The sequence below is a fragment of the Callithrix jacchus genome, chromosome 13, assembly GCF_049354715.1.
Source record: "Callithrix jacchus isolate 240 chromosome 13, calJac240_pri, whole genome shotgun sequence".
In the NCBI taxonomy this organism is placed as follows: Eukaryota; Metazoa; Chordata; class Mammalia; order Primates; family Cebidae; genus Callithrix; species Callithrix jacchus.
The window spans coordinates 50,823,277-50,851,031 of NC_133514.1; the positions used below are offsets into that span (position 1 = coordinate 50,823,277).

Genomic DNA, 27,755 nt, shown 5'->3' on the forward strand with positions numbered 1-27,755 from the left:
ACTGTAACAAATTACTACCACTTTCTTTACTTAAAACAATGCAAATTTATTACTCAACAAGTCCCGTAGGTCAGGAGCCCACGTGGGTCTCACAGGTGATGGCAGGACACCTGAGCATCTGCAGAATAATTCATTCCTTGACTTTTCCACCCTTGAGCCACTTGTGCCATTCCTGGGCTTGCGGCCCTTTCTTCCATCTCTGGAGTCAGCACCAGCGGCCACATCCTTAACAGATTGCATCTCTCTGACCTTCCTTCCCTTGTCACATTCTTTCTGATTCTCATTGCAGGTAAAGGGTCTTATAAGGAAGCAATGAAACTGGGCTCACTGGGATAATCCAGGATTATCTCCCATCTGAAGGTTCTTCATCACATGCTTGCAAAGCCCCTTTTGCCATGTAAGGTAACTTGTTCACAGCTTCAAAGATTAGAATGTGGACATGTTTGGGGGCATAATTCGGCCTAGCACAGTGCCCATGTACCCACTCCTTGTTTAAACATTAAACACTTTGCCAATATTGTTTCTCCGATCTCTTCTCTCACATTTTTCTCTAAAAAATTCCAGGGATTTATTAAATTTTATTAAAGCAAATCCCAGAAATAATATAATTTGCCTGTAAATATGTTAATATGTTTCTCTGAGGTCTTTAAAAATCATAGCCACAATAGTATTATCATAATAAAATTACCTGTAATTATTTAATGTCATCTAACATTCAGTCCATGTTTGAACTTCCCAATTTTTTTTTTTTTAAAGATGGGGTTTCACCATATTGGTCAAGCTGGCCTCGAACTCCTGACCTCAGGTGATCCACCCACCTCAGCCTCCTAAAGTGCTGGGATTACAGGAGTGAGCCACCACGCCCGGCACTTCCCAATGTTTTTAAAACTCCCATGTATTTATGTAAAAGTTTGTCTTAATCATGACTCAAAGTCCACAGACTGCATTTGGCTAATGTCTCTAGCGCTCCCCCGACCCTCTTTTTTTAAAGACATGGGGTCTGGCTGTGTTGCCCAGCCTGGAGTGCAGTGGCTCTATTCACAGGTGTGACCATAGCTCACTACAGCCTTGAACTCTGGCCTTAAGCAGTCCTCCCACTTCAGCCTCTGAGTATTTATTTTTGAATAAAGAAATTGGGTCATTTGGTTTGTAGAATTTCCCACATTCTGGATTTGGCTGATTACTTCCTGGTGATGTAATCTAATGGTTTCATTTGGCCCCTGTATTTCCTTTAGCCTGTGGTTAGAGTTGTAAGCTTAACGGTAGTTGTTTCCTTTGTTAGTCAGCAAGAACACTTTAGCGGTGAGGCTGCAAACATTCCACTGTGACAAATCAGTGTGTTTATGGAATCAGGCTGTCCCAGTTTCGATTATGTCAAAGTTGTTCACCTGATCATATCTGAAAATACTACAGTATTCTTACTAATGATAACCATTTACCGCATACTTATCATATACCAGGCATTTTGCTGGCTGTGTCCTATATAATCCGCATACGACATCTTTGTGTATTAACCACACTCATAGATTTGTGAAAATGAACCAAAATTGGCTGGTTGGAAGGCTGTATGTGGGTTATTACTCTGAGCTTGTTTACTTCTTGAAAAATGGAATAATGGCTCCTGCTTTTAATATACAGGCTTATTTTGAGGATTTTTTTCAACAGATGTGAAAGCACTTAGAAAACTGGAACACTCCGTGCTACACTATTACAATTAGTAACATCAGTGAGAGAAAAGCAAGTGCATAATAAATATTTATTATAGTTATCCTGATTGTCCCCTTTATTCATCACACACTTCCTGAGCACATCTCTGGAGGGCACTTTGCAGGGCCCCGGGGGCGCCGGAGAGGAAAGACGCCCAGCCAGACCCGGTGGGTCCCGGAGGGGCAGCGCGGCGCGGGAGGGGAACGGGGCGGCACTGGCTGCCACCGCGCGCGGAGCCCTGGGGCGGCTCGGGCTCTCGTGGCAGTCAGCTGCCCGCTTGGCTCCTCCAGGCCCTGAAGCGCTGATGCGGGTTCTGGGGACTTCTGGGGCGGGGAGGCGGGCTTGCGGGGAGTAGTGGCCACCCCCGGCCGCCGCCATGGATGTGCCCAGAAGCCGGCCCTGGCTCCAGGAGGCCGGGCGCGCGGCCCGGGGCGCGAGTTCCTCCTGCCCGCCTGTGCGCTCCGTAACGTTCCTTTCCTGGGCCATAACGACTGCTCGCCCGTGCGTCGCCCTCGCCGCTCTCCAGTGTCCCCCAAATGCCTTTTCCGAGCCCCCAGCCCGTCTGCGGTGACTGCCCAGGGGCTCTGTGACCCGACAGTTGGACTGCAGAGCCTGCCAGGCACTTGGGAAAGGGCGCTAGGGGCCGGGACGCCGCCGCTGAGCGCAGGGTCGGGCCTTTACTCTCCGCAGTTGCGCACGGAGCCCCGGCTGAGGTTGTCCACTCTGAGGACACAGGCTGCGGAGCCCCGGCGCCATCCGCCTGGCCCTTCCAGACAGCCTGCCAGCTCCAGCAGCCCGCGTTCTAGAACTCCGGCAACGGGCGGACCGGACGGCTCCGGGAGTATTGGGGCTCCCCCGCCCACCTGAGGCCGCCGGGGCGGGGTTTCAAGGGCTTCAGTGACAGGCCCGCGCGCTGCTGCGGAAACAGGAAGCCGGCTGGGTGCGCGCAGGGCTCGGGCTGCAGGGCCGGGTCCTCTCCGCCGCCGAAGCCGCCCCGGGCAGGTGAAAGGGCTCCCGCACCGCCCGGTGCTCCCCATCTCCCTGGCGTTGTGCGCAGAGAGGGAAAGCATGGCTGTTGTATGTATTCTTGCGCCCGTGTGACAGACAACATTTAAACTTCTAAAAACGGAACCTTCTTCCGTTTTAGGATTGCAAGTTACCCTAGGAAAAACAGCATTCGGCAATTATTTACTGGAAAATCTCGATGACTTAAGATCCGTGTATTCCATTGCAGGGGTCTCTCACTCTAGTTTATGGGTGTAGATTTTTAAAAAATCCATCTTATCATTAAAAAATAACGCTCAAGGTGGAAAATTTCAAATGCAAGTCGCCGTTGATGAGATTGCAATGAATATATTTAAGATAGTGAACTAGAGAAAAACTACAGATCAGTGGATATATTTTTTTCATGATATTTGGTGGGGGGGATTCAATTTTTAACGATAACTTTGAAGTTAAACATTCAAAGATAGGCTGGGCACGGTGGCTCAGGCCTGTAATTCCAGCACCTTGGGAGCACGAATGGGGAGGATCGCTTGAGCCCAGAAGTTCGAGACCACCCAGGGCAACATAGCAAGACCCCCCATCTCTACAAAATGTACAAAAAAAAAAAAAAAAATTAGCCAGGTGTAGTGGCACGCACCTGAAGTCATTCGGGAGGTTGGGGCCTGCTGTTGACAAAAAGGCAAACTCCGTAAAATATTTGAAAAGATTTGTTCTGAGCCAAATATGAGTGACCATGGCTGGTGACACAGCCATTTGGAGAGGCTGGGAACATGTACCCACGGTGGTCGGGACCCAGCTTGGTTTTATACATTTTAGAGGAGCCATGAGTCATCAGTCAAATACATATAAAATTAAGATGTGCATTGGTTCTGTCCAGAAAGGTGGGACAACTGGGGAGGTGGTGGTGTTGGGGCTTCCAGGTTACAGGTAGATTTAAAATTTTCTGATTGGCATTTGGTTGAAAGAGTTATTATCAATAGAAAGGAATGTCTGGGTTACAATAAGAGGTTGCGGAGACCAAAATTTTATCATGCAGATGAAGCCTCCAGGTAGGAGGCTTCAGAGAGAATAGATGGTAAGTTAAGTGTCCAGCATGTTAAATGCTGGTCTGCTTTTCCTGAATGGGGGACAAAATGAGGCAAGTTCCACCCCACTTCCTATCATAGCCTAAACAAGTTTTTCAGGTTAATTCTGGAATGCCCTTGGTGGGGGGTCCAGGCAGAAGGTTGTGGAGCCTTAAGATTTCGTTTTTTAGTCGGTCGCGGTTGCTCACGCCTGTAATCCAGGCACTTTGGAGGCCAAGGTGGGCGGATCACCTGAGGTCGGGAGTTCAAGACCAGCCTGACCAACATGGTGAAACCCTGTCTTTAAAAAAAAATAATAATAATAAAAAAGATTTCGTTTTTGGTTTACATTGGGCAGTGGAGTGAGATCCTGTCTCTAAAAAAATAAAAATAAATACAAATCGAAAAGTTCAAAGATAAAATATTTTGCTCCCAATTGTGGATTGCAGTGATTATTCATATATGTTGGGCAGAACAGAACAATGTTTTATGTAATTTATATATAAATACAGGTATTTTAAATTATAATTCAAGATAGGTATTCTTGACCACTATCCCATTGTCATTTTTCTTTAGCTTCTCAGCTTCTTTTTTACTTTCAAAGTTGGTCAGGTTACTTGTTAATACTTAACTAAATAAAAGATCCCTCACTGACAAAACACACATTTTTGTTTCATTTAAGATAAATGAACTCTGATTTGGGGGAGTAGATGCCAACTTAGAGCCTTCGTACCAATCTCTCTCTCTCTTTGAAAGGTGAGGTGACTTGGTGATTTTCCTGGAAACTTATAGGTAATATATAATCTAGCTTCCATATTTTACGAATATGTCTGGAGGCACCAGAGAGATGCATCTCTGCCTTTCCATCCCAGGCTGGCCTGAACTGCCCTGCGGAAGCCGTACAGTGTTCTTGCTGGGTTATCGTTTGATTATCTTAATAAGACTGACAAATTGAACTTGGGAGTGAAAACGGTAACAGTTTAAGAAATTTTTCTGGGTGCCAAGTGGCTCACGCCTGTAATCCCAGTGCTTTGGGAGGCTGAGGCAGGTGGATAACTTGAGGTCTGGAGTTTGAGACCAGCCTGACCAACATGGAGAAACCCCATCTCTACTAAAAACACAAAATTAGCCGGGCATGGTGGCACATGCCTGTAATTCCAGCTACTCGGGAGGCCGAGGCAGGAGAATCACTTGAACCCGGGAGTCGGAGGTTGTGGTGAGCTGAGATTGTGCCATTACACTCTGGCCTGGGCAACAAGAGCAAAACTCTGTTGCAAAAAAAAAAAAAAAAAAAGAAAAGAAAGAAAAAGAAAATTTGAATTGTAAAATTCAAAATTTTACAGTTTTGAGGACTAAGCTCTGGTTTTTTCTATCAGTCCTTACAAAAGCACTGAAGTGGGTACTGCGGGTTGTGAGGTCCAGGAGGAGGTTAAGCGGCTGGCACAAGGTCACAGAGTAGTGCTGCCATTTGGTACTTTCCAGTTCAGCACAGCTGCTGTCTCTGCTGGTTGTGTCACAGCATACGCAATAAAATACTCACCAAGGAATGAGTGGCTAAGTCCTCACAGAGCTCTCAGGTTTTCCTCTTTCCTGACAAAAGGTAGGGCTCCATTTGTGCAGGTCCCCCTGGGGGTGGGGTGTCTGCAGAGCTCCCAGGTGCTGGTGGTTAGCAGGCTTCCTTCAGCTGAGTCAGAAAATGGGGAGGCAGAAAATGAGGAGGCTGGGGTAAGATCTGGTGCAGCAAGTGAGTGAAACAAGTCAATTTATACTTGTTGGGAAGCAAGCCGTTCATAGGAGTGACGCCTCATTACCTAATGCTGGTGCCATTTCTAGGGAGGGAAGGAATCTCTCTCCCGACCCTATCAGCCCTCCAAGTTATTCTGTCTTCATTTCAGGTGGGAATAGAGGGCATGTTTTGGCCATAACAACCTTGGGAATGCTAATTCAATGAGTTTTTGGTACAGGAAGAAAAGGTGTTTTTGTTTGTTTGTTCATTTTTGTTTGAGGCAGTCTCCCTCTGTTGCCCAGACTGGAGTGCAGTGGCCTGATCTCCACTCACTGCAAGCTCTGCCTCCTGGGTGCAAGTGATTCTCCTCCCTCAGCCTCCTGAGTAGCTGGGATTACAGGTGTGTTCTACCACACTAGGCTAATTTTAGTATTTATAGTAGAGACAGGGTTCCCACCATGTTGGCCTGGCTGGTCTTGAACCCCTGCCCTCAAGTAATCTGCCTGCCTCCACCTCCCAAAGTGCTGGGATTACAGATGTGAGCCACTGGCCCAAAAGGTATTCTGTTTAAGGATCTACTGTCAAACGTTTTCTAAATAAGTTTTTGCTCTGTTATCTTTTTTTTTCTTCTTTTTTCTGAGATGGAGTCTCACTCTGTTGCGTAAGATCTCAGCTCACTGCAACCTCTGCCTCCTGGGTTCAAGTGATTTCTGCCTCAGCCTCCCAAGTAGCTGGGATTACATGCATACTCAACCACACCCGCCTAATTTTTGTATTAAATATTTTTAATAGAGATGGGGTTTCACCATGTTGGCTAGGCTGGTCTTGAACTCCTGGCCTCAAATGATTGGCCTGCTTGGTCTCCCAAAGTGCTGGGATTACAGGCATGAGCCACCATGCCCGGCACAGCCTCTTGTCTTTTAAAAAATGATCATGTTGGGCTGGTGCAGTGGCTCATGCCTGCGATCCTAGTATTTTGGAAGGCCGACGCTGGTGGATTGCTTGAGCCAGGATTGCTTGACCAGCCTAGGCAACATGGTGAAACCCTGTCTCTATGAAAAATGCAAAAATTAGCCGGGTGTGGTGGCACATGCCCACCCATAATCTCAACTGCTCCAGAGGCTGAAGTGGGAGGTTGCACTGAGCTGGGAACGCTGTACTCCAGTGTGGGTGACAGGGTGAGACCTTGACAAAAAAAAAAAAAAAAAAAAGATATGTTATACCAAATAGCTCCTTCTTCACATGGTTAGGTCTTCTCAGGAAACTATCTAACAGTTCTAGCCAGCTTGCTTGCTCTCTCTTTCTCTGTCCTTTTCCCTCCGCAGCCCCTTCCACTCTTCTCTCTTTTTCTACTCTCCTCCTGCCTTCTTTCCTTACAAGTCTTTCTGTGGTTGAGTGGCTTTGGATAGGATATTTTAAATTCCCTCTTGGAAAAAAGAATGTTAGGAGTAGGAGGTATTTGAGTTACTGGTGGCAAACCCATACAGGTCTGCAGCAACCTCAATTCTTTCTTCCTCAGAAGAAAGAATTCCACTGAGGGGCATAAGGTCGAAAAAGAGAGTTAGGCAAGTTTCTGAGTAGGAGTGGAAATTTTAAAAAAGCTTAGAGCAGGAAAGAAAGAAAAATACAGTTGGAAGAGACCCAGGAGGACAATGTGAAGGTTAAGTGCAGCGTTTAACATGATCCTAGGACTTTATAGGCTGGCCCACTTCCGGCGTCTTGCATCCCTTCCCCATGATTCTTCTCTTGGAGTGGGCTGCCTGCGTGTGCGGTGCCCTTACACTTGGGACGTGAGCATGAGCGGTGTGTTTAGGAAGTTGTACGCATGCCCTCCTGAGGCTTTCTTCCTTTTTCCGGTGGAGTGCCCCCAGAAGGTCATACTCTGCCATTTTGTCTCCTGATGGGTATGCTCAGAAAGTTTCCTCTCCCTGCCATCTGCATTTAATTAACACTTTAATGTGTCAGCTGTGGACCCTCAGGAGATTGTGTCTCCCTGGTGCTGGCTGCTAAATATTCATTTTTAGAGAGGCAATATGATAACTGTTGAATCGTCACCTGGTGATCATCTGACGTTCCAGGTGGGTGGGAAGAGCCCTCACCTGCCCAACTCATGCCTGTCTAACTACCTGTAACAAGAACATAGCAGTTCGAGAGAAGGGCCAGAACTCCCCTGACCGGTTTGTTTGCAGTGGGACACTCCTTGCAGGCAGCTTACCAGCAAGGAGTAATGCTGAGTGGGCTGAGTGGGGAATTGGGGCAGGAGAGCCCAGGTTGTCTGGAAGTGCAAACCCATAGGCCGTCTCTGTGTCCTTTATCCTGCTCTCTTCATCCAGGGAAGCTGGAGGACTGCAGCTGTGCATCCTATCCTGCCCTCAGCCCCACTTCCGGCTGTCAGCCTGCCTTGTCTCCAGCCTGCTCACCACTCACTGATGCTTTTTGCACCTCTTAGTCATAACTGCTCAAACAAGCCCCACTCTGATGAAAAGAAGCAGGTGTAGAAGAGCAATTATCAAGTTGTCATTCTGGTATTTCATCTTGGGAAACCAGAAACCTACAAAACAGCAAAGGTTTGCACACTGAAAGACTCCTTGGCCTGCCCCAGAAGGTCACATTCCTTCCCTCTCAACTAGTCCTGCACAGCTGGAGGAAACATGCAGTGTTAGAAAGTTTCAATGACGGTTTTGGGTTTAGCTTTTAGGATTTTAGGAGATTCTAGGCCTGTTGAAAGAAAATGAGATGATAAGATCGAAAAGTTGCCTTTGATGTATTTGATTTAATCAAAACAAAGGAAATTGGATGGTGTTGAGGAACATGTTCTTTATCCCTTAGAGGTCTCTCTATCAGAGAACCCAAGCCCTTCGCCATACTGGTGCATGGTTCCTGACACTTGTGCCATCATTCCAAAGTGTCTTACAGATGAGGTGAATGACTGCAAGCAGGAAGTGCTGCTTCTCTGTGTCAGAGTAAGCACGGGCAGCATACGGTGGCTGCAAGCCCTGAGTTGCCTGAGACAGTCCTGGTTCACACCGTTGCCTCGTTATCATTTTATTAGTGACATTTTTCACTCAAAGCTGTCACCAGTTGGAAGATAAAGGTATGTGGTGACTACAGTTATGCAACATGTACGGTTTGCCTTAGAGAAAACAGAGGGGACAAAGGTCTAAGTGAAGAATATAAAGTACAGCTTGAGCAGCTGATAAAGACGTAGGTTTTTGGAGCAGAATTCCAGCAAGAGCAGTTGACTCCAGATGATAAGCAAGGCTGCTTTTGACCTCTCTGTCTCCAGTATTTGTTTGCCATTTCCTCTTTATTTATTTATTTATTTTTGGACGAAGTCTCACTCTGTTGCCCAGGCTGGAGTGCCCTGGCACGATCTTGGCTCATTGCGCCCTGCACCTCCTGGGTTCAAGTGACTCTCCTGACTCGGCTGCCCAAGTAGCCAGGATTACAGGCATGCACCACCACACCTCGCTAATTTTTGTATTTAGTAGAGATGAGGTTTCACCACATTGGCCAGGCTGGTCTTGAACTCCTGACCTCAGGTGACCAACCTGCCTTGGCTTCCCAAAGTGCTGGGATTATGGGTGTGAGCCACCATGCCAGGCCAGCTGTTCCCTTTTAATTCAAGTACCAAGGCCAGACATAGTGGCTCATGCCTGTAATCCCAGTACTTTGGGAAGCTGAGGCAGGTGGATCAGTTGAGGCCAGTAGTTTGATACTAGCCTGGCCAACGTGGTCAAACCCCATTTCTACTAAAATACAAAAATTAACTGGGCATGGTGGCCTACACCTGTAGTCTCAGCTACTCGGGAGGCTGAGGCAGGAGGATTGCTTGAGCCCGGGAGGTGGAGGTTGTAGTGAGCTGAGAGTGCACCACAGCACTTAAGCCTGGGTGATGGGAGAGAAACTCTGTCTCAAAAAAATAAAAATAAAAATAAATCAAGTACTTAATATAGGTAATGCCATTTGAGTGAGACAGGAATGACGGTCCCAGGGCCATCCATTTTGCCATATTCTACCCTTTTACCTTCTGAAAAGCCAGAAATAGTAATGAATACTGAGTAGTACCACATACCCATTGCCAATGCTCCATTAGAAAACTTATGATAAGATTTATTTATTTATCAATTTCTGAAGGTATTGCCAATTTTTGGTTAGGTTTTAAACTTCTGATAATGGCTCAAACTACATTTTCAGACCTGTTTATTTTTCTTTAGGTAAAGTTTAAAGTTTTTCCATGTCCTAATGGTTGCTTATAGAACACCGCTGTAAAACAAGCTAGGGACTCTTATAGGGAATGGGGTTATTCTATTTCATTTATTTATTTATTTATTTGAGACTGAGTCTCACTCTGTCACCCAGGCTGGAGTGCAATGGCACGATCATGGCTCACTGCAACCTCTGCCTCCCAGGTTCAAACGATTCTCCTGCCTCAGTCTCCTGAGTAGCTGGGATTACAGGTGAACACCACCACACTAGGCTAATTTTTGTACTTTTAGTAGAGACGGGGTTTTGTCATGTTGGCCAGAGTGGTCTCAAACTCCTGACCTCTGCCTCGGCCTCCCAAAGTGCTGGGATTACAGGCTTGAGCCACTGCGTCCAGTTTTGTATTTTTAGTAGAGACAGGAGGTTTCACATGTTGGCCAGTCTGGTCTCAAACTCATGACATCAGGTGATCCACCCACCTCCACCTCCCAAAGTGCTGGAATTATAGGGGTGAGCTACTGTGCCCAGCCATGAATGGGGGTTATTTTTAATTTCCATGTGCAGATATAGAGTTCTGAAGATGTGTTTCACAGAGGTGATTTTGGACCCGGGGGAAATGATGTGGTTCTTGACTTCATGCCTGTGAGTGACATGAAGGTCCTAGATTCATGTTAGAAAATCATCTTCCTAAAACAGGATTTTATTTTATTTATTTATTTACTTTGAGACAGAGTTTCACTCTTGTTACCCAGGCTGGAGTGCAATGGCACGATCTCGGCTCACTGCAACCTTTGTCTCCTGGGTTCAGGCAATTCTCCTGCCTCAGCCTCCTGAGTAGCTGGGATTACAGGCACGTGCCACCATGCCCAGCTAATTTTTTGTATTTTTTTAGTAGAGATGGGGTTTCACCATGTTGACCAGGATGGTCTCCATCTCTTGACCTCGTGATCCACCTGTCTCGGCCTCCCAAAGTGCTGGGATTACAGGTGTGAGCCACTGCGCCCGGCCAGGATTTTATTTTTTTATTGGTTCAATTAGGATCTCTGGTCAGTGTCTCTCGTAGCTCCCACCCCACAAGACTTCAGGGGCTTCTCTGACATCTGAGCTCCTTATACCCTCCCTGGAAAGGTCATCACCCTTCTCAGATTCTCATCTTGGGTGCGAGTTGAAGAACCTGAAAGTAGAATGCCACTGTCTATAGCCTATCTCTTGCCCTTGCTCCAGTAAACCAACAACCTCCAGCAATGTGTGTCACTGCCATCACGAGTATGTCACAGTGCTATAGATATCTTGCTTATGGCCAGTTTATTTAAGGCCTGTTCCCAGCAGCAATTAATTTGGGAATATAGACAGGATTATGTAACTCATTAGTTCTTGATAGAGGGAGGTGATGATACTGGTATTATTAGGGAATATAACTGAATTCTTTTCCTTTTCCCTGTAGATACCCAGCTAAGACCTGAATGCCATCACCCTGCCTGGGGCTCTGCAGTTTTCTCATGGTGAACCCTTGATGGATTTACTATTGCTTGAGAAATGGCTAGGATCGGATTGGGGTTTGGAAGATGGAACTTTCATCCATTAAAGAGGAAGAGTTCATTGCTGTTGAAACTCATAGCTGTTGTCTTTGCTGTGCTTCTATTTTGTGAATTTTTAATCTATTACTTAGTGATCTTTCAGTGTAAGTGGCCTGAAGTGAAACCCACCACCGATGACGGTGAACAAGCCACACGTGAGCCTGTGCTCAAAGCCATGTTTCTGGCTGACACCCACTTGCTTGGGGAATTCCTAGGCCACTGGCTGGACAAATTACGGAGGTAAGAGGTAAAATCAGGAATCTTTCTAAAATTCTGTAGGCAAAAATATAGCCCTCTCCTAATAGCAAGATGGCTTTAGGTTACTCTTAGTTACTTTCCTCTCAAAGAAGGACATTTAGGGACATTTGACTTTTCCTTGAATCTACTATTTACTGAGGATATATACAGGTCCCCATGATTTGGGAGTCAGGTCTGGGCCACATTGCTTTGTGACTTTGGACAAGTTGTTAGGGTCCCTCTGAGCCCCTGCCTCCTTGTTTGTAACTGGGTTAAGACAAGAAACATCACAAGATGTGCCATTCAATGACAAGAAGACGCCACGCAATGCCTGGTGCCTGGGACTGGTCCCCTGGGCAGGTGAGGGCACAGATCTGGGTTGGTGGTTCCATCTCACTGCCACTGCTGTGTAACTTTGAGCCTATTGGGTTTCAGCCTCCTCTAGGCAGCAGAGGAGCAGAGCAGATTTGTGGCTGTCTCCCTGGGGAAGGATCGGGTCCTGTCTCTCCAACCCAACCTGCTCCTGCACGGTCCATTGTTTTTTCACCAGGAAGCTTTTTTAAAAAATTATTTTTAGGCCAGGGATGGTGGCTCACACCTGTAATCCCAGCACTTTGGGAGGCTTGAGGCGGGTGGATCACAAGGTCGGGAGTTTGAGACCAGCCTGGCCAACATGGTGAAAACCCATCTCAACTAAAAATACAAAAATTAGCTCAGCATGGTGGCACATGCCTGTAATTCCAGCTACTTCGAAAGCTGAGACAGGAAAAGTGCTTCAACCCGGGAGGCGGAGGTTGCAGTGAGCTGAGATTGTACCACTGAACTCCAGCCTGGGTGACAGAGCAAAATTCTATCTCAAAAAAAAAAAAAGAAGAAGAAGAAGAAGAAGAAGAATAAAGGAGCAGCTATACCTTTTTACTAAGAGTTTTAACCAAAGGAAGCTTGAGTTCAAGAAGGGCTGATGGGGGGCCTGGCCTGCAGTGTCTTGGTTTTACAAATTAACCCTGATGGATGTCTGGGTCTCTCCAAGTAGCCTTCTATGCCTTCTTCCTGTGGCTGTTTCTAGATTCTTACTTCTCCATGGCAAATAACATTAAATCAAGAGAAACTGAGAAACTGAGTGCAGTGCTTCACGCCTGCAATCCCAGTACTTTGGGAGGTAGAGGTGAAGAATTGCTTGAGGCCAGAGATTTGAGACCAGCTTGGGCAACATGGCAAGACCTCATTTCAACAACAAACAAATGACAAACAAAACCCAAAAATTAGCTGAACATGGTGACACCCACTTGTAGTCCTAGCTACTCAGGAGGCTGAGGCAGGTGGATTGCTTGAGCTATTTTGAGCACTGGAGTTTGAGCCTACTGTGAGCTATGATCATGGCTCTGCAGTCCAGCTTGGGTGACAGAGCAAGAGCCTGTCTCTAAAAAAAGTAAAATAAAATAAGAAAAATGGAGAAACGTGTTTTGAGAGAGATCTTGGGTAAAAAGCCTTTCAGAGGTGATGTGTACCACGAAGTAGTTTACTTGGGATCTGAAAATCTTCCTCTGACCAGAAATTACATTGAGTAATTAAAACGGGTCTAGCTCTGCTGCCCAGGCTGGAGGGCAGTGGCAGGATCGTAGCTCACTGCAGCTTCCCGAGTAGCTAGGACAATGGGCTTGTGCACTACACCCAGCTAATTTTTACTTTTTTATAGAGATGGAGTTTTGCTGTGTTGCCCATGCTGGTATTGAACTCCTGGCCTCAAGTGATCCTCCTGCCTTGGCCTCCCAAAGCATTGAAATTACAAGTGTGAGCCACTGCACCCAGCCTACTTTCCCCTCTTTATATATCCCAGGACATAGCATTTCCCTTTTGTAGAGGAGGAGCATCAAGGAAAATGCCTTAAAAAGGAAGAAAGTTCTGAGTTCCTTAGGAAAAATGATATAGGCTGGATTTGGTTAGGTTGTTGACGGGGAGGGCTGAGCAAGCACGGACATTTTTGAACACCTGCTGTGTGCCCCTGCCATGCTTTATAAATGCTGTCTTATTTAATCCTGGAACTGTTTTGTGCAAGTAGGGTTTAAAATCCCCATTTACCAATGAAGACACTGGGAATCAGAGAGTAGGCAATATTTTCAAAGGTACATAGCTCGTCAATGGATCAAGCTGGGATGTTAAGCCATTATCTGTCAGATTGCAGATCCCAGGCTCTTTTCTTCTTCATTTTTTCTTTTTGAGATGGAGTCTCACTCTGTTGTCCAGGCTAGAGTGCAGTGGCATGTGTGTGGGTGTGTGGGGTGATCTCAGCTCACTGCAACCTCTCCTAGGTTCAGTTGATTCTCCTGCCTCAGCCTTCTGAGTAGCTGGGACTACAGGTGTACACTACCACGCCAAGTTGATTTTTTGTACTTTTAGTAGAGAGAGAGTTTCACCGTATTGACCAGGCTGGTCTCAAACTGCTAACCTCGTGATCTGCCTGCCTCGGCCTCCCAAAGTGCTGGTTTTACAGGTGTAAGCCACTATGCCTGGCCTCCAGGCTCTTTCGTTTGCTTGTTTTACCACTGGGAGGATTACTTGTATGTTTGAAATCTACAGGATTTACTGTTTTGATATTGGCTAGCCTATTTCTCTCATCATCTCCCCTCCACCTTGGAAGCAAAGAAGGAAGTTGAAATCCCTTTAAGAAGCTAAAATTAAGCTAGATACAATCATCTCCTCTGTGTGGTATAAAGTCAGTCTCCATTGAGCGTCTTTGGAAGCTGCATTAGGCTCTCTCAGATCCCAGGTGCTATGTTGACTGAGTAATGGCTGTAGGGTGCATGTAGAGTGGGCCCTGTTCCTGGACACCACGGTGTCTGGGGTGTGTAGGAGGGATGGCTGGACTCTTCCTTGATACTTAATTCCCCACCTTTAATCAGATATGGACTCCTTGGCCCTTCAAGCATGGGGTGGGAATGCAAGAGTGGGAGGAGGAGAATGCGACCATTTAGTTTGCTGTTTAAATGGCCCAAAATACAGATGTAGCCTCCACCCAGGAAAGAGACTGATCTTACTTTTTTCTTTTGGCGGCAAGGGAATGGCAGATGGAGAGAGCCTTCCAGACAGCTCTGTGGTTGCTGCAGCCGGAAGTCATCTTCATCCTGGGGGATGTCTTTGATGAAGGGAAGTGGAGCACCCCTGAGGTAGGACTCTGTGATCCAGGTGCCCTCATTCTGCTTCGAGATCCAGCACAAGTAGCCCAGAGAATCCACGAAGCAATGTCAGCACTAGTTGGAAATTTTATGGAAGTTTTACTTACTACTGATATTAAAAATGGGTAGGCTCTCTGGAAGATTCTTGGAATTCATAGACTATCGAAGATTCTTAGAACAACCCAATCTTGAGTTAGGTTGGCTAATCTTAAACATTTGTCCATGCAGGAAATATGTCGATTAGCCAGACATCATTTGGTTGGAATACACTGTTTTGTGAACCTCTTGGGAAAGGGAAAATCAGGCAAGATGGATGGTATTTCAGTTGTCACCAAAATCGCAAAATAAATAGTGAAATGTACGCATAATTTCACACTCTTACTTAATCACGACGTTATGAGAATTGTGCTACCAAAGAGACTTGCTTGTCTCTGATTTTCTTTCTTCTGAGTGAGAGATGCAAGAGGAGCCCTGGGGACTTGGTGTGAGGTTCCTCTGCCTTTAGGAGGGCCTGAGACCCCTGCCTGGGTAGTGGGGTAATGTAAGACTTGCCACAAACCAAAGAGAAAAGCTGTTCTCACCTTAGTTGTCACAGTGTTCTGCTTATTACATCCTTGGAGCAAAATGAATGAAGACAAGCTAGATACAGTCATCTCCCCTGTGTGGTACAAAATCAGTCTCCACCGAGCATCTTTGGAAGCTGCATTAGGCTGTCTCAGATCCCAGGTGCTATCTTGCTGCTTAAAAATGTTCACTCACTAATGGTTTTTGGAAAATATTTTATTTGGGGTAGACTTGAAGAAACTTCATCATAGCTGGGCCTGGTGGCTCATGCCTATAGTAACAGCACTTTGGAAGCCCAGGGCAGAAGGATTTTTTTTTTTTGAGACAGAGTTTGGCTTTTGTTGTCCAGGCTGGAGGGCGATGGTGCAATCTTGGCTCACTGCAACCTCTGTCTCCTGGGTTCAAGCAATTCTCCTGCCTCAGCCTCCTGAGTAGCTGGGATTATAGGCATTCACCATCGTGCCCAGCTAATTGTGTATATTTAGTAGAGATGGGCTTTCTCCACATTGGTTAGGCTTGTCTCAAACTCCTGACCTCAGGTGATCTGCCTGCTTTGGCCTCCCAAAAGTGCTGGCCTTTTTTTTTTTTTTTTTTTTTAAGATGGAGTCTCTGTCACTCAGGCTGCAGTGCAGTAGTGTGATTTTGGCTCAGTGGAGTCTCCATCTTCTGGGTTCGAGTGATTCTCCTACCTCAGCCTCCTGAGTAGCTGGAACTACAGGCGGGCACCATGACACCCAGTTAATTTTTCGTATTTTAGTAGAGATGGGGTTTCACCCTGTTGCCCAGTCTGGTCTCGAACTCCTGACCTCAGGTAATCTGCACACCTTAGCCTCCCAAACTAGGCATGAGCCACTGCCCCTGACCTAGTCCAAGAAAGGAGAATTATTTGTGCCCAGGAGTTTAAAACTAGCCTGGGCAACATAGTGAGACGCTGTCTCTACAAAAAAATACAAACATTAGCCAGGCATGGTGGTGTGTGCATGTAGTCCCAGCTACTCAGGAGGCTGAGCTGAAAGGATTGCTTGAGCCTGGGAGGTAGAGGCCGCAGTGAGCTGTGTACCACTGCACTCCAGCCTGGGTGACAGAGTGAGAACCTGTCTCAAAAAATAAAGATAAAACCATCATTCTCAGCAAACTGATGCAAGAACAGAAAACCAAACACCACATGTTTTCACTCACAGGTGGGTGATGAACAATGAGAACAGCTGGGCACGGGAAGGGAACAACACTCACTGGGCTAGGTGGGGTGGGGAGAACAGCAGGGGGTGGAGAAGATGGGGAGGGATAACACTGGGAGAAATGGGGAGGATGGAGACAGCAAACCACCATGGCATGTATGTACCTATGCAACAATCCTGCAGGATGCAGGATGTGCATATGTACCCCAGAGCCCAAATACAATAAAAAAAAAATAAAAAAATAAAGATTAAAATCAAGGAAAACAACCAACCAAACCAAAAACAAAACAAAAAACCCCACAACAAAAACACTTTACTGGCATTTCCTAGGATAATTCGGTAGCTGCATAAGAGAAGTCTTGGTTCGGATTTGATAGAAACCACTGTTTACAGAGTGCAATGTTTGTTATAATCTAGGCTATAATTAAATGTGAGACAGTAGAAATGTTATATGTAAAAAAAGAAAACTAGTTACAAAATGAAGTTGGATAGATATGTTGCTTTTCCAGATTAAGGGCAACATTCTATGTTTTACAATGTCTGTTATTCTGATTTTATGTTACTCTAACTTTATTTATTTATTTATTTTTGAGATGGAGTCTCGCTCTGTCACCAAGGCTGGAGTGCAGTGGTGTGATCTCAGCTTACTATAACCTCTGCCTCCCTGGTTCAAGTGATTCTCCTGCCTCAGCCTCCCCCAGTAGCTGGGATTACAGGCGCCTGCCATCACACCCAGCTAATTTTTGTATTTTTAGTAGAGAGACAGGGTTTTACCACGTTGGCCAGGCTTGTCTCAAACTCCTGACCTCAAGTGATCTGCCTGCTTCAGCCTCCCAAAGTGCGGGGATTATAGGTGTGAGCCGCAGCACGTAGCCATCTAACTTTAAATGTTATTCGTTAAAGTGGAATCTTTGTAAATGTTTTCAAGGACTCTCTATCCAGCATATTTCCCTAGGTTTTGCCAGATTTACAACTTTTAGGATAAAATTAGTTACCATTTAGAATAGAGGTTTTTTTTTTTCTTTTTTTTTCCCTACCCTGGGGTGTTTGTGCGATTGGTATTTTTAGCCTTATAAAAATAAGAACTACACTAACATAATTCTGAAGTTTTAATAGTTAAAGCAAGTATCAGAATAATTTTGAAATATTTGTTACAATAAGTATTTTTTGTCTTTCTTTCTCTCACATCTCATCAGTTCTTGTTTCCACAGTTGCAGCCATAGGGGAATGCCACCTTTTCTTTTTTCTTTTCTTTTTTTTTTGAGGCATTGTCTTGCTCTGTTGCCCAGGCTAGAGTGCAATGGTGCGATCTTGGCTCACTCCAGCCTCCGCCTCCCAGGTTCAAGCAATTCTCCTGCTTCAGCCTCCTGTGTAGCTGGGACTACAGGTACGCACTACCATGGCTGGCTAATTTTTGTATTTTTAGTACAGATGGGGTTTCTTCATCTTGGCCGGGCTGGTCTTGAACTCCTGACCTCGTGATCCACTTGCCTCAGCCTCCCAAAGTGCTGGGATTACAGGTGTGAGCCACTGCACCTGGCAGGAATGCCGTTTTTAAAGATGTTCTCATCCTCATCTTGGTTGAGACACATGAAGAACTTACTGGATGTTTTCTGAGAGCCTGTTCTTATGGCATGGCCAGATGCCTGAAGCATTTATCCACCAGGTTCTATGAATGGTCTTCATGGGATCTTGAAATAATAGGTGTATGAACCAAATATTTTTTGGGATTGCCAGTTGTTGTTTTAAGATGGGAGAGGATAACATTTAAAAATTTGGCGTTAGGCTGGGTGTGGTGGCTCATGCCTGTAATCCCTGCCCTTTGGGAGGCCAAGGTGGGTGGATCACTTAAGGTCAGGAGTTTGAGACCAGCCAGGCCAACATGGTGAAACCCTGTCTCTACTAAAAATACAAAAATTAGCTGAGCATAGTGGTGCACACCTGTAATCCCAGTCACTCAGGTGGCCGAAGCACAAGAATCACTTGAACAAAACAAAATCAAACAAAAACTTGGCATCAAATTAAATAACATTAAGTATTAATTGTAGTCTTAGAAAAAGACGTATTATATAGAATTAAAAATTCAAAGTTTATCTTGGGATGGTGACTCATGCCTGTGATCCTAGCACTTTGGGAGGCCAAGGTGGGAGGATCACTTGAGGCCAGGAGTTGAAGACCAACCTGGTCAACATGGTAAGACTCCATCTCTACAAAAAATAAATTAGCCACATGTGGTGGTGTGTGCCTGTGGTCCCAGCCACTTGGGAGGCTTAGGTGGGAGGATCACTTGAGCCCAGGAAGTTGAGGCTGCGGTGAGCCGTGGTGGCACCACTATCCTCCAGTTTAGGTGACAGAGTGAAACCCTGTCTCAAAAAAAGAAAAAAAAGTTTTACATTATCTCTATGGACATCTGATTTGAACAGGGGAATTCATTCACTTCTCACAACAACATAGGGATCATGATTTCTTAGCCACAGGGCAGGGATGGTTCTCTGGCTCCCAGCAGTGATTCTTTTTCCCTCAGGCCTGGGCAGATGATGTGGCACGGTTTCAGAAAATGTTCAGACACCCAAGTCACATGCAGCTGAAGGTAGTTGCTGGAAACCATGACATTGGCTTCCACTATGAGTAAGTAATTCAGGAAAGCACTGCACCCTGAGAGCTCTTCTTAACTGTAATTCTAAACCTGCTGGAATTCAGGTGAAAGCCCTATTCGTGCCATCTCGAAATTTGTTTTCCTCAAAAGATGTAAGCTCTGGGATGTTAAAGCCTTTAAGGGGTTTTTACTCTTGGTGCATAGTACACCCTCAACAAGTATCTGTGGAATGAATGAATTGTATGTGCCCTTGGGAAACATCTAACTTGAAATGTACATTTTATAGCCAATTATTTTCTTTGGGAATGAAAAAACAAGATCATTTAGACTTCAGTAACTAACATTTATATAGTGCTCTGGTGCTTATAATATGCCACCTGTTTCAAGTGCTTTACTTCCATATTTTAACACAGTAATCTTTACCATGGTCCTGTTTTACTTATGGCACCGATGTGGAATCTGAGGCCCTGGGCAGCTGAGTAACTTGCCCCAGGCTTCATAGTAAGTAGTGGAACTAAAATTTGAGCTTTGATACCCTGGGGCCAGCTTAAGTAACAATGCTAGTCTGAAACTCAAGTCCTGAAAGTTATTTTGTGTTCATGATAACTCTAGAGTTTCTAAAATGGCTTGTCCTGAAAAATGTTTCTTTTTACAACTGAATATAGGATGAATATATACAAAGTGAAACGATTTGAGAAAGTGTTCAGCTCTGAAAGACTGTTTTCTTGGAAAGGCATTAAGTGAGTATTATTTGTAAATTCTTCCAAGACCTTTACGACTTGAAAGCTTCATTTTTTAAAGGTGCCTGCCATACTGGGATGGATCATCTACCTGTGTTCTGTTTAGCCTGGTTTATGATCTTTAAATAGCAGTGCCTCATGCGGTCCTTGCTGGTGCTAACCATGGGAGCCGATGGATGGGAAACCTCAAAGCACCCTGGTTTTCCTTGATAACCCCACAGTGAATCAGTCAGTTTATGACTGCCCAGCCATTGTGGGAATGATATTCTATCTGCACTGTCTCTGGGTGGTACAAATTTCATGAGCCCACTTTGTAAAAGAGTCTTTATTTTATTTGATCAAAATTTACTACTTTCACTTTACAAAGACTGTTCCCATAGTACGGTGTCATGGGATTTGGTGGTAAGTGTGTCACAGTGCCTCTGTAGCTCTGTGCCAACCCTATCGGCCTGGGCTTTTAGACCAGAGCACCCTGACCCTTAGCCTGACCGTGAACACCAGCTCCCCACTCTGTAAGGCCACATCAGTGCCCATCTCTGGATCCTTTCTGGGCTGTGAATGTGGCTGCAGCACAGCGGACAGGACTTTATATCTTGATTATAGAAACGGTAGAGATTAAACAGGTGGGAGTAGAAGCCTTTTCTCTTTTAATCCTGCCTTTCTTGTGGGTGCCCGCACTCTGTTGACCTTGGCCACAGCAGGTTTGCAGATAAGGTCATCTCTGTCCAGTGGCTTCATCACCAGTGGTCACCTTTCCCTCCTTCTGCCAGGAGGGCAGAGTCTCTAGAAGGTGGCTTCCTCTGCTGACTCACTCATAATAGAAACATGACACAGTTTGAGTTATTGCCCTCTAAGCAGAGTGTTTAAGAAACTTTAGCGTATTATACTGCTTATCACTTGATAATTCCACTCCTTATCTCTCAAACGAGTTAAATGTCAAGCAGTCTTTACTGACGGGTACTTGAGTCATTCCAAGATGGTATGCGTATAGGAAATAAAAGCACATTTAGTGAGAGTCTATAAAAAATACAAGTGGCTGCTGAGTCTAACCAAAATGGACTTTGTTGTTACCACAGTTTGGGATTATCTATACCAGTTAGCTCCAACCAGCACCCTCCTCTCTGCCTTACTTGCTGTGTGTGTCCATATGTCACTGATGTGTCTGTGGTTCCCCCTACCTGGTAGTCAAAATACCTGACATGTACTGAGTACTTTCTAGTGGCAGGCTGTGTTCTAAATACCTGCCATGTCATTCATTGAATCCTCACAACAAGCTGATGGTGTGGGCAGATGAGACACTGTAACAGATGAGATTCTGGTTAGAGGATGAGCTTAGACATAGTCTGACTGCGGAGTGTCTGTAGTCTGGGATTTCTCACGAGTTTAGGGTCAAAAACCCTTCGATCGTGTCTTGGACTGAGCTCCCAGTAATGCTATTTTTGTTAATGTTGACTCATACTTAAAAATACATCCAATTATTCTGGGTGGGGTTGAAAGCTGCTCTGGGCTTGTTTCTTCATACTGGATGCTTAGCTTTCTTTGCATGGGAACAGTGGGGAAAAAAGCACCAGTACCACGGCTGGGCGCAGTGGCTCACACCTGTAATCCCGGCACTTTGGGAGGCCGAGGTGGGCAGAACACGAAGTCAGGAGATCGAGACTAACCTGGCCAACATGGTGAAATCTGCCTTTACTAAAATACAAAAAATTAGCCAGGTGTGGTGGTGCACGCCTGTAGTCCCAGCTACTCAGGAGTCTAAGGCAGGGGAATTGCTTCAATCCAGAAGGCAGAGATTGCAGTGAGCCGAGATTGTGCCAAGCACCAGTACCCCCAGTGGCCTCACCTGCCTTCTCCCCTCCACCTCAGCTTCGTGATGGTCAACAGCGTGGCGCTGAAAGGGGATGGCTGTGGCATCTGTTCTAAAGCAGAAGCAGAGCTCACTGAAGTTTCTCACAGACTGAACTGCTCCCGAGAGGTAGGAGAGCATCTGAACACCACAGGTGCCTTCTGTCCCATGTCACTCCACTTTTGTCTCTCACTCAGCACCCCGCCGCCATTCCTGCCCTTTGTTGAGTGTCAGGTGTGTGGATGAATGGCCTGATTTGTACCCAGCAGGTACATGGCTCCAGCAAGTGTGGACCTGGACCTCTGCTACCCACATCTGCCCCCATCCTCCTGCAGGTGAGCCCAGGGAGGAAGGAGCGCATGGCGGACAGCAGGCAGTCAGGGCTTCACTATAGCCACCTGACTCCTCTTTCCACCCTGTCAGCATTATCCTCTGTACCGGAGAAGTGACGCTAACTGTTCTGGTGAAGACGCTGCTCCTCCGGAGGAAAGGAACATCCCATTTAAGGAGAACTATGATGTGCTTTCTCGGGAGGCATCACAAAAGGTTTGTCAGGGTGTTGTGGTGCTGATTCATGCCACAGTGTGACTCGCATCACCTTGCATGTCAACAAGCAGAGCACCCAGGCTCGAGCAGGTATTCGCAGCAACGTTGATGACTTCGTTATCACCTGGGGACAGGGGTGGAGGCCTGGCTTTGACAGTATCCCGGATTTTCATTTAATTGCTTTATCTCTCTTTTTTTTTTAAATCAGTAAATCTACTTCTATTTCCTAACCTCAACTCAATAATATTCTCAGCTACTCTTTGTATTCAGTTTTTCACCAACTTAAATGTATTTAGAAATGTGAATGGAACTTAGAGTCAAATTTTTAGGGACTTAATTAAAAGGCATTTTCTTATATAGATTTATATAATACATATTACATTATATAAAAGATATAAAATAGGAAATATTTATAAGATAAAATATCATAAAGAGTATATAAAATCTGGGATGAGAACAGTAGATTCAAAGGGGCTGACCTTACCTTTGATTTGGTGTAAATAAACCAAAGGATTTTTAAGGAAAAAAATGAACTAGTCCTTCAACATAAGGGTTTAGTATTTAATTTAATGAAAGAAGCGATGGCCAGCGGCCGTCGGCTGGGCGGTGACAGTCCTGGCTGAGGGTGAGCTAACAGCCTGCTTTGCTGTCTTCTCGGCCGCCGTCAGCTGCTGTGGTGGCTCCAGCCGCGCCTGGTCCTCAGTGGCCACACGCACAGCGCCTGCGAGGTGCACCACGAGGGCCGAGTCCCCGAGCTCAGCATCCCATCTTTCAGTTGGAGGAACAGAAACAACCCCAGTTTCATCATGGTAAGGTGAAAGTTTATTTTTGTCTGAAAGCTTTCATAAGTATTTAAATCAACACACTCATCAACTATTTAATAGCTGCAATCTATAAAAATGTACAAAAGCCACACAATTTCCTTTCCTCTACACTTAGGTCCGTACACTGCCCCTTGCCAAACACCCTTTCAGGAACCAATTGGCATGACATTCTTGGGTGGTTAATGTAAAGAACGAGGGCAGGGTACCGTCCAGGTGGAATTTATCCTTCAGGGAAGGCAGTGTCCTCTCCTCTTACACTCTCTGTGTTTAATTTTCTAAAGAAACAACCATTTATTCATTAGCTATACTCAGCCATCTTCTCCTAGTTTCTAAACATGTCCATTTTCCCTGGCAGAGAATGCAACAGCCTTTGCAGGTGGATAAAAATGTTTCATGGTAGTTAATGACCACTGGGTGTTTTAACTCCTTTTAGCCATAGGCTCCTGCATCCAGCTCATGATGCTGGTATGTCAAGTTCTTTTACTTCATAAAAAGGTGAGGAAGCCCTAACATTTTAAGATTCAGAGTAAATTAAAACATTTGCCACTGTCATTCTGCATAAAAGTACCTGCAAAGAAAAGCCCACTGAGATGACCTGGACACATGTATTTCTAGGGAGTGATTGCTTAGCTCAGCATCAAGGGACAGGAAGACACCCATCCCTCCTGTTCCTCGCCAACTGATGACCCTGGAACTCCATGGTGCCTCTCTGAATCTCTGTTATGGAACCCCCACTATATTTGATGGGAACCCAGTGGGCCAGGGGCCAGTTTTGGCAGAGAGGTTGGTGTCCCAGACATTTGCCACTCAGGCACACTTGGGCCTTCCTTGTTTCTCCTGCCAGAGCCTGGGCTGGTCAGGGGTGACCTGTGCAGGCGGAAGGCCAGGCCCTCTTGGTCTCAGGTGAGGAGGGCCCCTTCCCTGTCTCACCTGAGGGGGACCTGAGAAGGCAGTCTTCCCTCTGTTGTTTCTAAGACTGTGGTGTTCAACCTGTGTCTGGTGCTCTCAGCCTAACTTTCTCTTCCCTTTTTCCAGGGTAGCATCACACCCACAGACTACGCCCTCTCCAAGTGCTACCTCCCACGTGAGCACGTGGTTTTGATCATCTACTGTGGAGCGGTGGGCTTCCTTGTGGTCCTCACACTCACTCACTTTGGGCTTTTAGCCTCACCTTTTCTTTCTGGATCAAACCTGCTCAGAAAGCATAAGACAAGGTAAAGAGCAGTTGACGTCTGCACTTAGCAATAAGTATCAAAACCCAAATAATGGAACTTTGGGCAGAGATCATGTTAGAACCAAGTGGATGTTGAGACCAATTATAGGCTGTCTCTCTGCAAATCACAGAAATTCTCAATCACTGAAATGAGTAATTGCAAAATAAATAGTTGATTGTACTGTTCTCATGCTATAAAAATGGACAGGTACTCTACAACAAATCTGTTTTCTCATTTTTATCAAATATATGTATCATCAAAGGTTGCATCTGTACAGTATGTAAATGCTATTAATGTCATCACTCACATGCACGACAGTCCTTGCTCCCCCAGGAAGGGCCTGATGACCCTAGCACACACTGAGATTATGTGTATACATAAATATTGGGCTTGTTTCCCTCTTCCTGTAAAGTGGTTCTCAAATTCCTATGTACTGTAAAGCTGTACCCTTAAAAGTACAGATGTGGCAGGGCACAGTGACTCACACTTGTAATCTCAGCAGTTTGGGAGGCCGAGACGGGTGGATCACTTGAGGTCAGGAGTTCAAGTCCAGCCTGGCCAACATGGTGAAACCCCATCTCTACTAAAAATACAAAAATTAGCCAGGTGTGGTGGCAAGCACCTGTAATCCCAGCTACTTGGGAGGCTGAGACAGGAGAATCCCATGAACTCGGGAGGTGGAGGTTGCAGTGAGCCAAGATCGTGCACTCCAGTCTGGGTTAAAGAGCAAGACTTTGTCTCAAAAATATATTTTTTAAAAAAAGTACAGATGTGATGTGGAGGACATATGTTTTGTAGATTTTTATACTTGATAAATTAATGGATCAGATTTTTAGATAAGTGTAGTTTTCTCTACAGGAGACTAAGTTGATACATCTGATAATGTCTGTCAATGATCAAAAGAGACTTGAAACATGGAATGGGATATGGCTTTTGGTACTTGAAAATAAATGCTTTAATAATTTTAAGCTGGATAAAATTTATTCTTTTTGTTTTTTTCTTAAAAATCTGGCTCTTGTATGAATTAAACTCTTAAACAGGATGTTTAGTTAGAGGGTAATTGTTGAGTGATGATGCATACAACACCACACTTCCTTTTCTTGCGGGGGGTGTAGCTTTGCAGTTTCTTGTTTTACTTCGACAGTGCCGGGGAACTGAAAATGATTTCCACTGTATTTATCTTAGTTCAGCTGAGGGTTTTATGAGACAGTGGATAGGAGGGGCAGGAAGATGGCGATGAGATAAAATATGTGTGTGTCGCATGGACTGTCTACAAAGTTGTCATCCTTTCTTCATGAAAAAGCATTTAAATCTGGATGAGTTTATAAAGGATTACAAAATGCTGATTTATAGAGTAAACTTTAAAATATTAAAGACTAAAGACTGAAAGGCGAGTAATTAAGTAATGTAGGCTGTCACTTTTCTAGATTTGTATTGTTGAAAATTTAACTTTGGGCATCTTTACAGATTATTTTAGACCTACAAAAACTACTTTCAACTCTGTGGCTACAGATAGAATGTGAAACGTTATCGCTACAACAATTCCTACTTTCTAGATATTGTTTGTGTGCATAATGTTTGAGGCTGTATTTGTAAATCTTGCAAGTGTGAGAAAGAGCCATATCTTTTGAGATTATACTTCAAATTAAGGTTTTGCAATGTTTCTTCTTCAAAAGGCAAGTGAAGCTGTCATCCTTATTCTCCTAGGCCAGACACAAATGTCGACACATCATGTTTTGTTTTTCTCTTGCCATTTGTTTACTTGTCTGATGTAGCCTGTGTCCAGAGTTTTGACTGAGGGAGTCATTGCCCTGTTTCCACTTAGGGAAGTTGAAGAAGTCTTTCATTAGCAGAGTAATTAGGAAACATATTGTCTAGAGAGAGAGAAAAAGAAAATCCCTGGTTCTCTGAAAGATGAGATTGTGATTTGTACCAGTGAATTGAGTTCAGGTTTTTATAGCTCAGAGAAGTAGGAGCAGGTGGTTGCAACAGCTTGTGATGTTGGTACGGCATTGTTGGTAGAATGTGGATGATGAATGTGTATAATTTACAATTTTTTAAATCAAGGAGTATTTTATAAAGTGCCAACCTGATAAAAGATCCTAAATTCTATAGCTACCATTCATTCCCTTTTTCAGAGTAAGCAGCAGGTAATGTTGACATTAAGCTATTCAGCACAATACAGACACATGTCATGTACAGGTATAGATAGCCATGGTAAAGGCACAAAGATCTACAAGAATTTTTCTTTAGTAGTTATACAAAAGAATGTTACATTTGTGGTCTGTACAGTAAAACAAACCAGCAATAGGACAACAGCAAAGAATCTAAGAAGATTATGCCTAAGTATAGTGAAAGTTTAGAGAATCATTTTTAGACAGGACACGTTTTGCAGTAGTGAATGTGGTAGGTTTTCTGCCTAAATGTAAGAGGCTCAAAGTAGCTCTAATTCAGATGCCTGAGGCCAGCAGCAACTCCAAATGTGACCGTAAAAGGGTTTCTGGTCACTCTGTTGCTTGGGGTTGACTCTAAGTCTTGGGCCAAGGCTGATGGGAAGGGACCATTGCTCCTCAGCCCGCAGCTTCATAAAGGGAAACTCAGAGGCTGAGCTGGGAGCACTGGACATACGCTCTTGCAGTAACGCTTGATAACGTGAAAAAACCCAAACTGCGTTTTCTCCCCATCTACCAAGTTCTCAGTGAATCAATAAATGAGAATGAATAAAGGGGCCCCCACCCAGAGAGAGTCTGCTGCAGTGTCAGCAAGTGAGAGTCAGTGGTTTGGGGGTGGGATGCTGCAGAAGGTTGTGTTCAATGACAACATTAGCTACACAACCAAACCTGAGGGGACAGAGGTAGCCAGAGGCTTGGTGGTCGACACAGAACAGGACAGACGGCAGCGAGATGGAACTAGAGACTCTGCCTCCTACCATGGCGTGGGGCCGGCAGACAGGCAGTCCCGGGCGCCGCTTGGTCGCGGGGTGGCAGCAGCGCCCTCACAAGAGCTCGTACTGCTTGAGGTGCATCCGCTGGATGATGTCGCGGCAGTCGTTGAACACCCTGCGGATGTTCTCTGTGTCCACGGCGCAGGTGAAGTGTGGGTAGCAGTAATGTTTGCCGTCGCCGGTGGCCGTGCTGATCCTCTGCAAGAGAGAGCATGTGCACTAGGCTTGCGCGGCCCCAGCACACACCTAGAGGGAGTACTAGGCCACACTGAGCAGGTGCTGGAGGCTGCTTAGCCTGCTTGTTTTGCATGGAAGCACTTAGAGGCAGGAACAGTCTCAATGCAACAATCCACTGGGGACCCAGAGAACCTTACCCTTATCACTGCCCCCACGAGGCCGAGGCAGCACGGACAGGTCAGAGAAAGCTCAAGGCAGGCAAGTCAAGGGAGGAGCTTCCAGAAAGGAAGGTCTGCACAGAGCTTTCTGCGACAATGGGAATGATGTCCTCTATCTGCCCTGCCAATATGATAGCCACTATCTAGCTGATACCACCGAGGGGCTGATTTCTAATTAGCTAGTTTTTGTTTTTCTTTTTTGAGACGGAGTCT

General features: G+C 45.3%; 2 protein-coding genes across 8 annotated transcripts in view; one reads left to right on the forward strand and one right to left on the reverse strand.

Moving 5' to 3' along the window:
• The first annotated feature begins 1,776 nt into the window (after positions 1-1,776).
• Positions 1,777-25,182, forward strand: MPPE1 (metallophosphoesterase 1). 6 transcript variants are annotated; one of them, XM_035270545.3, is made up of 11 exons: positions 2,628-2,784; positions 4,459-4,532; positions 11,153-11,525; positions 14,578-14,686; positions 18,962-19,065; positions 19,699-19,773; positions 21,640-21,748; positions 21,886-21,954; positions 22,043-22,165; positions 22,834-22,974; positions 24,025-25,182. In XM_035270545.3, exons 3-11 carry the CDS (start codon positions 11,245-11,247, stop codon positions 24,205-24,207), a joined length of 1,194 nt encoding a protein of 397 aa, XP_035126436.1. In that variant the 5' UTR covers positions 2,628-2,784; positions 4,459-4,532; positions 11,153-11,244; the 3' UTR covers positions 24,208-25,182. The 6 variants fall into 6 exon arrangements, with proteins under 6 accessions (XP_035126438.1, XP_078203853.1, XP_035126436.1 ...); XM_078347726.1 differs by having other exon boundaries at positions 21,889-21,954; XM_035270547.3 differs by lacking the exons at positions 2,628-2,784; positions 4,459-4,532 and adding an exon at positions 1,777-1,874.
• The window catches only part of GNAL (G protein subunit alpha L), a 192,789-nt gene continuing 187,998 nt past the window's right edge, over positions 22,965-27,755 (reverse strand). For both annotated transcript variants that reach the window (XM_008979470.5, XM_008979471.5), the window contains exon 12: positions 22,965-27,345. In XM_008979470.5, coding sequence (XP_008977718.4) covers positions 27,199-27,345 — 147 coding nt within the window. In that variant the 3' untranslated portion in view covers positions 22,965-27,198. The remainder of the gene's footprint in view (positions 27,346-27,755) is intronic.

Bases quoted from the DNA above. Each gene is read 5' to 3' on its own strand.
- MPPE1 (XM_035270547.3), top strand. From the start codon at position 11,245: ATGGCTAGGATCGGATTGGGGTTTGGAAGATGGAACTTTCATCCATTA. The intron at 19,774-21,639 runs GTGAGTATTATT...CCTCCACCTCAG, and splicing joins TTTTCTTGGAAAGGCATTAA to CTTCGTGATGGTCAACAGCG. The intron at 22,975-24,024 runs GTAAGGTGAAAG...CCCTTTTTCCAG, and splicing joins ACAACCCCAGTTTCATCATG to GGTAGCATCACACCCACAGA.